Raw genomic sequence first — 11,262 nt, forward strand, 5'->3', positions numbered from 1 at the left:
TGCTCAGAGGGGACCAACATTTGAGGACACGACACCCATCCGATGCATTTTTTTAAATTTGGGGAAATTTTGTAATTTGGGGCGAAAAAACAAATTCAAGACCCCTTGACCCTTTGCGACTTGAACCTGAGACATCACCCTTAGGAGCCTGCTGCCCTAACCGCTTCACCCGTGTGCTCCGTGTGAGTAATATGGGAATCGGTTTGATGTCGTAAAGAGGGAACCACTTAGCAAACTCGGGTGTGACTCCATGGCTCCCATCTCGTCCCCCATGCCCAAAATAAATCCCACCCTTTAGAGACGAGGACAGACCGTTTTCAGGTTCAGGAACTCGGGGGGAAAAAATCAATTTTTTTGACACGTCACAAATGACGTTGTCGTGATTGCGGGAGACGTGGCAATGTAGCTGTTGGCGGCGTTCTCTACTAAACTTGCCAGTTTCTGTTCTCTTCCTCTCCTCTGAGGAGCAGAAGACAGCTATGGGGCTTTTGTCCAATCGCGTCTCTGAGGAGGATTTGCGTCCTGGGGATCACGTTTACTCTTGGCGCTTCGCTTACTCGTATGCCCATCACGGTCAGGTTTGCTTCCTTTGTGTGTGTGTGTGTGTGTGTGTGTGTGTGTGTGTGTGTGTGTGTGTGTGTGTGTGTGTGTGAGAGAGAGAGAGAGAGAGAGAGAGGAGAGAGAGTTCTTGTGAATAGCAAGTCGCTATAGAAGAATGTATGGGACTGTACTGTGGTCAAGAGCTTGATTGTTTATGCGTCACATGCATTGCGTGGAGGGGTTGATGTCATTGCGTTTTTTTCCTGTGAGGATCCCCGAGGATTCAGCTAGTAGAACTGATTCTGTGGGAGCATAAGGAAAGCATTGGACACATTGGAGCAGACAATATGCTCTCATTGCACTTGCACATGAGCTGCATGCAACGAATATTTGCTCATCAATTGGGCATACACTGACAGTTTAGCTGGTAAGCTTATGGGATAACGGGGTGCATAGACGGCATTGTACGTAGAGCGGACAAATTAAATCTCACATGTACTATACATGGGGAGTGTTTTCTTCTGTCAATCTAAGCGACTTTTTGCCATGTAATCCTAGTCGTTTTGGCCGGAAAACTTGAAGGGATGGTAAACTTATCGATCAAACTTTCAAACTTCTCAAAAGCTGAGGCAATTGTTGGATCCTTTTTTACATGGCGAGGGAAGAAAATGCTTGCGAGTATCAATGTCAATGTCGCTTACTTTTCAAGCCATCCTTTGTAGAGCCTTCCATTGTTTGATTTACCTTTGTTTTGAATGTATGCATACATTGCCAAGAGTCATCTTGCTCACCACCAGCATATTTCTAGTTCTAGATGCTAATAGATGAACATTTTTTATTCTCTTTTAATGCTTGAATATGTAAGGTAGATGCAGAAGCTATACATTGTACAAGCTCAGAAACTACTGCATTTGCAGTTAGCCTAAGAAGTCTCATTTGTAATGGAATAGTAGCCCAAAAAACTGAATGCATCTTGATCTGCCAGTTCTATCGTGCTTTTGTGCTTTTTTTGAGTATGAAGATCTCGTAACCACGGAAACCAGTAAAAATTGACGAGAAGCTTGTAGCAATGCCGCTTTGAAGTGATTCTAGGGCCGTTGTTGCTGGCTATTTATCACATCAGGAACAGGTTTTGATTCAGAAGCATTCTATAAACCTAAGGACAGCCTCTTGTATGGTTCGCTTGTAATGCCTTTGCACCATCATGAAGTGATGGCCAAGTCCAAACTTATGTAGTGTGTGACAATGGCAACACAAGCGCAGGTTGCCATAGAAGGTTGTGAGTGCCAATTCTGGGCATGAGAGAATAATGTGGAGGTTGACAACTTCTGTTTCTATCTGCATTGAACCCTTAACAAAATGTGAGGGTATGGTCAATAGTGCAATCTACTGTTGGATGCTTATAGCCTTGATTATCTTTTGCATTAGAGCCATAGAAAAGGGCCTTTTATCCAATATGGATCACGACATTGTGCCTAGTTCTTTGTTTTTTACTGCTTCATTGATGTTGAGAAAGCAAGTTCCATTGGATTATGTTGGCATTGAAATGAGCTACTAACTGCTGATGCTGCTCCTTAATGCAGGCATTTTTGTGGGTGATGGCAAAGTCATTCATTTCACAAGAGGACACGGACAGGAGCTGGGCACCGGTACTTTCTTCGACTCATGGTTGACAAGTTGCAGGCCCAGCCCACGTAGCTCAAGCTCATGCGAAAAATGTGGCTCAGAGAAGGGTAGCCATGGCGTTGTATTGTCCTGTTTAGATTGCTTCCTCTCTGGTTGTCCCTTGTATGTCTTTGTGTATGGTGAAAGTACGACAGTTTTTCTTGCCAAAGCACGCGGCGGAACATGTACCCTTGCCGTGTCAGATCCACATGAAATAGTACTTCATCGCGCATATTATCTGCTGAACAATGGCTTTGGCTGCTATCATATTTTTCGAAATAACTGTGAAGATTTTGCAATGTATTGCAAGACGGGTCTCTTGATACTTAATGAGAAGACGCTTGGTACGAGTGGCCAAACAGTCTCCACTTTAGGAGCTCCTCTTGCGGCTCTATGCTCTTCGCCAATCAATCTACTCATGGCGGAGCCGCTAGGAATGGCATTGGTCACAACAGGTATGTATTGCTTGAGTAGGTATTTTGCAGATTTGGGTAATCGAAAGGATGTGGCAAAGGTGCCCGTAGAAGCTCTCACAGCAAGGATAAGTCCAGCAGGCTCCTCTGGAGTCTTGCAACTTGAAGGGGTTTTGAACACCAATGAAGATGAATAGCACTGGTGAGACTCCAGGTAGCAAGCCCAGGATGTGTTTAAAGCTGTCTGAGCTTGCTGAGTTTTGAGAGAAGAATATTTTGTCTACAATTCAACAGATTGTTTTCCAACTTTTGGTGGGAAAGTTCCCTCTGTATTTGTGCACGCACGAGAGAGAGAGAGAGAGAGAGAGAGAGATTTTATGAAATGTTGTGATATTGTACACAAGAAGATTTTGACATTTTCTCATGGGTTCTTTGTGTGCATTGTTTCACATCACGAGCTTCTGCTCAAGAGGGACCGCATACCTAGCTAGGTGCGTTGGGGGCAAGGGATTGCTGGCCCGATGGGGGCCTCCCTCACAGAAGCTCATGATGTCGAGGTAGGTCACAATGGGAGAATGATTGTAGGATTTATTGTGAAATCTCGAGAGACTATGTTACACCCTTGGATTGGGATTCAAGCTAATCATGTTGCAAGGGCGAACCATTTTGTACACAGAGGCACACCTACACCTTTGCAACATATGCTAGCTTGCATCCCAATCTTGTGGTGTAACAAAGTGCCTCCATGTGTATAGAATTAGGCTATTCATCTTTTGTGGTATGTGAGTCGAATACTTGAAAATGCATAAATTGTGTATGGCATTGTTAATGCATTTATTGTAATGTGACGAATAATACTATTTATATGTGTGCTTTACATTTAAGAGTAGAAAGCAAAGCACATTAGCATTGCTTTTTCTTATTTTTGAAGATTTGTTTCAGAGATGTGAGATGTGTGCGGTGATTTTGCTAACAATAAGATATATTAGTGACGATTAGAAAGAAGGTGATGATTGGAGTGAATACCATCAAAGAACTGATTGCTCTAAACTGAAGTGTCATTTGCAATGGATGATAAATCAAAGGGAAGTCACCGAAGAACTGATTGCTCCAAATTGAAGTGACATCTGCAATCGACAAATGATGAAAATCATTTTTTTCCAAGCATATATGTCCAACATTTGTTCTTGACATTCAATAAAGAACGTTCTCCATTAAAATTGCAAAGCACCTGTAACATTAAATACGACGAAAGCAGGATGAGATGCTAGCATAGTAATTATCATTGTATAAAATCCAACTTGGTGTCTTATATAAATCACTAGAAATAGTGGCTCTGCACAAGAAAACACCTTAAGTACAATTCTTAGAGCTTTTTATTGTTAGGTTTTTCCTGTTGGCCATATGTAACACAATATGAGTGATATTAGCATTCTTTGTTGTTGTAAGCTATGCTATAATTAAATTTGCTCTCACACTATTGACAATACTACCCTTGAGGACCACCTGCATGTGTCATCCTCATGCTCTAGAATTCACCTTCTATAGCTATGTCGAGTGTTCAAGAAAGTATTTATCCCTAAGCGGTCAAGTTTCCTCTTGATGCAAATACTTATAAGAATTTTTAAATTTGCAAGATTTTTGAATTATTTTCTGGTATGTTTTATCGGGTTTTTTTCCTTTACCATCGTTCGCAACCAGCTAATCTTGATTCTCAACCGGCTCAAGGCTAAGTTGAGGCACACCTTTCCCAAACATTGGCACTTCGTATAACTTTATGCTTAATGTATCAATCTAATTTGTAGCCATTTACTCTTGGTGCATTGGTGATTAATCAAGTATAATTCAATAAAATACTTAAAAGTATTACTTTTCCACTTTGCAGAAGGTTGGCTTCATGTTTAAAGATAGCCTCAAGTTGTAGGATCTCCTCTTGTTCATCAAACTCGGGAGAATCCTCTTTAATGGGGTCGTACCCTTAACCGGCTTAAGTAAACTCACATGAAATGCATTGTGTATATGTCAATGCTCAAGCAACTTGAGTCTATAAGCTATTGTATCATTGATTCTATTCAGAATTTGGAATGCACCATAGTGCCTCTTACCAAGTTTAACATACAACTTTTGATGCCTTGTGGGTTTGCCTTATTAGTTCTTGCTCATCTTTGAATTGGGCCTTAGAAATTTCAAGCAAAACCTAAGATGATAAAGAACCTATTAGTTCTTCCTCATCTTTTCAGATAATTGGGCCTTAGAAATTTTAAGCAAAACTTATAGATGAAGTCTATTCTAATCATGCTTATGCCATGAATGCACACTAATTCATTCAGCAAATTGTGTAATAGCACTTTTCAATTTATTGTATCTTATTTTTAAAGTACAGGTCATCTACATCCTATGTATCTAGCCCAAGAAATAAGCTCGTCCTTTACATGACACCCTTGGGTCATTTACCTTACATCCGACTTGATCCTACCAACTGAATGGTGTTGGCGTTAAATATGAAGAGATATCTTTGCATCAATCAATATGAGACACTATTTGATGCTACCATACTCGAGGATGTGGATGTCGAATATGAAATGAAGGTGGAGACATTGACAAGGTAGCCCGTTCCTCTTAACCATAGGATGATGTTTGTGTCATAATACGATGATGCTCATGCTAAGGACTCCCGTAATGATGCTACAAAGGATTATATACTAGACCTCTTTGTTGGTTTAGGTGCCATGGATTAGAGCACATTGACTTTCATTATGGTTATCCCAAGGAGAGACTCTTAGCAAGAGAGATCTATTTTGCAAACACAACAAAACAATGTTGGTGTTTAAGTTAAAAGGTGTTTTCTCGTAAAAACAAATCATTTTGCAAACATTAGGGTGACTTTTCTTTGTGGATCAATAACTCTGAATAATATCCCTACCCTATCCTATAAATGGGCATTTTTGTGTCATAGCAGCCACACCAATCTAATAACAAAAGGCATGTAAATCTTGGAGCAATGATGCTCTTATGAATAACGCAACCAAAGATGTATATTAAATTTTTAGTAGAACAAGAAAACAAAATCTAGCCTGTACAAAAATAAGACAAACATCTTGTCAAAGTCGACGATGCGGAAGCGGAGAGACCAAGAGAGTGAGCGCGCGCGCACGCGAGAGAGAGAGAGAGAGAGAGAGAGAGAGAGAGAGAGAGAGAGAGTTTGTTGAACCAATCAACCTTGGTAATGAATAAATGAATGTGTAAGACAATGGAGGCAAGGGGTTGCTTATATAGAAACCTCAGTAAATTTTCATACCCATACTTTAAAAAATAAGTAAAATAAATACCTAAAAGCCAAAATAAATAATGGGATCAAACTCAACAATTCACTTGAGATGCCAAAACTCTTAACACCCTCTCTCCACCTCATAGTGGACATCAATAGTGAGACCAAGTTGATGAAGAAGCTACCATGGACACCACAGAAGTGGCCACCAACTGGATACACCTCGGTTTTGCTACCCTCAACTTTGTACCTGAGAATAATGCCACCTTGAACATCAACGGTGCCTTTGTAGAGAATTTGAACAGTAGACCACACTATTTCCAAGAATCCCCATTCGTGAACTGTGAACAACACATCACATCCAAAAGGTAATATTCCAAGATAATGAAGTGTGGAACACATCTCGCCCATAATCCACCCAACAAAAATGGGTTGGTGCACCCATCCATAGTGTTTTAGATACGTTTGATTGGTTCCTTGGCACATGCTTTGAACTCCGACCTACGGGTCCAAACATCGATAACTTAAACTCCAACACAAGGGTCCAAATTAATTATACGAAGAACTATTTGCCCCTTCTGCCACTCACAAGCCTCTCTTTGGATGAAGCTAGTGGCGACACTGGTATCCATGCGACAAGAAGACGGGAGACCGTGCCAGTGTAGACTCCACAGTCGCTCTGATGTCCTTCCCTGCATCGCTATCAATGCTTTCCTCCTTATGCTTACTTTTACCTTTGTCCTTTGTAGAATCTTTGTCTTTGCCTTTGGATCTGCAATCCTTGGCCAAATACCACGCTTTTCACAATTGTAACAATGGTTCTTGGTCCTCTTTCTGGAATCCGAAGCAGCAAGTGCTTCCCCACTTGTTTCAAAAATCTAAATTTTGCCTTGAGTTATCAACACGGCTTCCTCCTCCATGAGAAAAGAGCTGAGATCATCAAATTCCAGTTTTTCCTTCGTGACATGTATCCAAAGTGTCCTAGACACCATTTCATACTCCTTAGGCAACTTTGTAAGGATTAGAGCAGCTATTTGAGTACTCGCCAGTGCACTTGTCATAGTTGCATGGAACTTCCTCGTGGAAACTAGATGGCAAATAAGTGTCCAAGAAGGGTGACTGCTCGCATCGTATAATCACAATCAAACATTCCAGTGAGCTTGAACCACATATTTTTGGCAGTCAAAGTCCGAATGGATGGAGAAAGGTCCTTTGTAAGAGATTCTGCAATGGCCAACATTGCCTTCGCATTAGCCGCCTCCCAATCGACACATGATTTGAGATATTCGTCACCTTGAAGGCACCCTAGTGTACTTGTTGTTGGGATCCCTCATGGGATAAGGCTCTGAGCCATCGACAATGTCTCATAAGCCTTTCCGTAAGAACTAGAGTCGCATGATCAAATTCTAATGAGTGCAGTTATTGCCGTTTAATTTGTCGCTCATGCTAGAGCAAGGGGGGGTCATGATGAGTTGCAAGATCTGGAACTCTAGGAATCCTTCTCGCACTGCAAGGGTGGATGCACAAGCCAAGCCACAAAATAAACCTTCAAGAAAATCCACTCTTTTGCTATTCCCAAGTGGCTCCACTTAGTCTGTTGTCCCTCTTTGAAGTTCAAAACTCCAAACCGCTCCAAAATCCACCTCTTACAGGCCACCAAGGCAATACCACCTTCTCCCTCTCGCCAACCCAAGGATGCTCCAATAAACACTTTCACTCCCCAAGTGGCCAGCCAATTTGCTGCCAAAAGGTGCCCACAATTCTTTGTGCAAAGCGTGTAAAAATGCTAAGCCAAGATAGGGAGGGGGGGGGAGTCTTCGTAGTCGGTGTTTCAGAACGTTGCAAGAAAGGAGAGTTATCATCACTAGGAGGGGCCACTATTTGCTTACACCATTTTAAAACGCATAGCGGGCAGCACTACAATTGGTCTCGATGTCACAAGAAGTTTTGGACAAATTCTCACACCCTGGGGGCAGGGGATCGCCGGCCCGCCGGTGGGGGGGTCGGCGGTCCCTTGCCCCCAATCGTACCCAGCTAGGTATGTGGTGCCTCTCAATCAGAATCTCATGATGTTATGCATTGTATGAAAAAGAGTCCGTTTTGCTACATGAGAAAATTTCTAAATCTTCTTGTGTGTCAAAGGGCCACCAGAGGATAGCATTTTAAAATGTTTCCTGTTGTCTGCAAAGAGATTGGGGGGGTGGGGGGGGCGGTCGACAAGGGCTTCCGAGAGGCTAGCGTTCTAAAATGCAGGTGGAAACGTTAGCAAGGGGTAAGCGATCAAAGAAGCTCAAAACTCAGTAGTGTTTTGAAACGCTATTGCATGGGATAGAGTCTTCGATAGGGCAGTGCTAGAGTGGGGATGGAAACGCCGGCGATAAAAGTAGTCTTCTTCTTCTCCACTTTGCAGCTCCTCCTCTAAGAGTCTTCAGGCACGGAGCTCCACCAAGGGCTTTGATACCATGTCAAAGTCAACGATACAAAAGCATAGAGACCAAGGAGAGAGAGAGAGAGAGAGAGAGAGAGAGAGAGAGAGAGAGAGAGAGAGAGAGAGAGAGACTCTCCTGAACCAATCAACCTTGGCAATGAATAACTAAATGTGTAATACAATGGAGGCAAGGGGTTGCTTATATAGCAACCTTAGTAAATTGCCCTACCCAGACTTTGACAAATACATAAAATAAATACCTAAAAGTCAAAATAAACAATGGGATCACATTGGGCAGTTCACTTGAGATGCCTAAACTCTAACACATCTTGCTACTGATTTTTATAAAAATGAAATGATATATGTGAATTTCTTTAGTCAATTTCTACACCTTCTTTTGCTTTTTGGTTTTGGAGATGTACCTACCATCAACAATGAAAAGCTCTAAGAAAATCGTAACTTATAAGGGTGTTCTTTGGAGAGGTGACACTATCTTTGGTGCTTTGAGCTTTTTAAGGCCAACCTTGGTGTGCCGACAATGTAGGGTTGCATTGTGACAATGTTGATAACGATGAGGTAGCAAGTGCCATGTGGGTAGGTTGTATGCAATTGTTAAGTCAATGTGTGTAGGACCAGCGAACATGTTGACATCACTGATAGACGGAATGTTGAAGTAGCATGTCCCAAGAAATGCTTGAAGAAAAAATCCAAAAACTTTGAAAACCTAGATATGAGCAATATTAGAGGTAAATTGACTATATTTGAAGGTTTTGACAGTAAATTTCTCTAAATTTTGTAGGGTTCTCATCTTCAAATTTAAATTTCAGAGGTGAATCTCAAAATATATATGTGGTGTTACACGTTTTTTTCGAGTGAACCTACTTTTTGCAACTCATCCTCGGCAATGACTTGTTCTTGAAGGAAGTTGCATGATCCAACCATCTCTCTTTGTCAACATCCTTTTCTACCTCCTTCAACTTAAAATATCTGTATGCCAATCTCAACAAGCTTCTTGTCAAAATCCTCATCTTTAAGAGTAGGTTTAGTAGGTTTCTCTTCTTCCACTCTTTTCATGCACAGAGCATCAAGAGCAGGAAGAAATAAGTTCTTGGATGTGTGCAGATCAAGTGGAAAAACACTCCTCCTTTGACTCTTCTTCTGTATCAATAAAGTATTTGGACACCTTAGAAGCCTCAAAAATGGTTGCAATACAGTAGTCCTCCCTGATATTAAGCAAGCATTGAATATGGTGGAGAGGAATATACTCTTTCCCATTGATATAAAAGAAGGAAAGGCTTGGAACATTAAGAGAGTCCTTATAAGATAACTCTACCTCCTCTCTGGGCTCATCAATGACAGTCCTAGCTCTAAATTGAGTAACATCAAGATTTTCACTCTCCTGCTCCTTAGCCACAACATCAATTTCTTCCTCCTCTAGAACTTCACTTTCCTCTTGCTGTGAGACTATAGCAACATTTGAATTTATTCCCTCTTTGTCTGCATCTTTCCCTTCATCTTGATCCATGAGTTGCATTTTAACTTTAAGGAGCAAGTAGAAATTAAAGGCAGCTTCCTTTGGAACCAAGTTACAAGGCTTCAAATGGACACGACAAGAAATGGTAGGCAGGAAAATAAAAGAAGACTTCTTGGAAAATATTCCTAGTCTCCTTGTTACTTTGCACTTCTAAACTGGGTTGGTAGAAAATTTAGTTAGATAATAATAATTATTGCCATTGAGGATAAAACATTGACCCTCAATTCCCTCTTGACGTTCTTTGACCTCCTTTGCGAGAATGTCTTTCAACTTGTCCAACATGGCTGCAAGATCAAATTTGGGATTAAATATTTCAAATGCCTTTGTGTACACCTCCAAGTCACCACCATCCTTCATAATAGCAATCAATATCTTTTCACTTGGGCTCTCTTCCAGAATCTCCTCTCGACCTTCAATAATCACACTCATCCTTTTGCTATGGGGAGGAAAAGGATAGGAGGGAGACAGGAAGGTATGGGATGGGGAGGAAGGAGATAGGAAGGTGGGGGATGTTGTGGGGAGAAAGTGGATGGGAAGGAAGAAAGTCGAAACGATGCGATGGGTGGAGAAAAAAGAATGTATTAAGGTACTAGATTGCATTGTGTGGGGAAGGGTAGGTAGGTGACTGAACAAAGTGATAAGCAGAGGTAGGAGATTTTATTAAATGGTCTTATCACATGGGGTCAAAATAGGAGAGGGTTTTACACACGTGGGAAGAGGTTAAATATATGAACGTAATCAAAAAATGAATGTTGGTACACGTGGTAGCATGCATCTATGCCACATGGCTCATGCACCAATGGTAAGTTGTATGGGCGTTCAATCGTATAAGAGTATACATGCACGTGCTCATTTTGTACCTCTTGAATGTCCTACTTCGTATCTCATTATGGCGCGCTCTTGGGCTTCAAAGATTGTAACAATCCCTTGTAGCAACCCCTCTCTAACTTCCTGTCCAGTTCAACTATCTATCCCACACGGTGCGATAATGCAAGCCCCTTGATTTCAAAACCTCCCCTCCTCACTTTGTTCCAGCTCTTTGTTCTCTTCTTCTTGCACGGTCTAATAGGGAAAGGTGGTAGATTGTGGAGCCTCCCTTCCTCGCTTCATTCAGGCATTCCCACACGGTGCGATAACGCAAGCCCCTTGATTTCAAAACCTCCCCTCCTCAATTTGTTCCAGCTCTTTGTTCTCTTCATCTTGCACGGTCTAATAGGGAAAGGTGGTAGATTGTGGAGCCTCCCTTCCTCGCTTCATTCAGGCATTTCCCTCCTCAAAATTTCCATCCTGCAGAGCGTTGAGGGTCAGAGGTTGTGGAACCCCCTCTCGTCGCTCCATCAGGAATTCCTGTCTGCCATCCATGGCATCCCCATTGCCTCATTGAGGCCTCATTCGCATCCCTAAAGGTGTTTCA

General features: G+C 41.8%; 1 protein-coding gene across 1 annotated transcript; it reads left to right on the forward strand.

Annotated features, from left to right (window-relative positions):
- The first annotated feature begins 418 nt into the window (after nucleotides 1-418).
- Nucleotides 419-2,924, forward strand: LOC147456271 (protein LEAD-SENSITIVE 1-like). Its single transcript, XM_086514789.1, has 2 exons — nucleotides 419-573; nucleotides 2,124-2,924. Exons 1-2 carry the CDS (start codon nucleotides 480-482, stop codon nucleotides 2,813-2,815), a joined length of 786 nt encoding a protein of 261 aa, XP_086370915.1. The 5' UTR covers nucleotides 419-479; the 3' UTR covers nucleotides 2,816-2,924.
- Nucleotides 2,925-11,262: the final 8,338 nt, after the last annotated feature.

This window comes from Adiantum capillus-veneris, chromosome 6 (genome assembly GCF_014529385.1).
Source record: "Adiantum capillus-veneris isolate H3 chromosome 6, ASM1452938v2, whole genome shotgun sequence".
NCBI classification, from domain to species: domain Eukaryota; kingdom Viridiplantae; phylum Streptophyta; class Polypodiopsida; order Polypodiales; family Pteridaceae; genus Adiantum; species Adiantum capillus-veneris.

Excerpts from the sequence above, each read along its gene's own strand:
- LOC147456271 (XM_086514789.1), top strand. The coding sequence starts at position 480 with ATGGGGCTTTTGTCCAATCGCGTCTCTGAGGAGGATTTGCGTCCTGGG. Across the intron at positions 574-2,123 it reads TTACTCGTATGCCCATCACG|GCATTTTTGTGGGTGATGGC; the intron begins GTCAGGTTTGCT and ends TCCTTAATGCAG.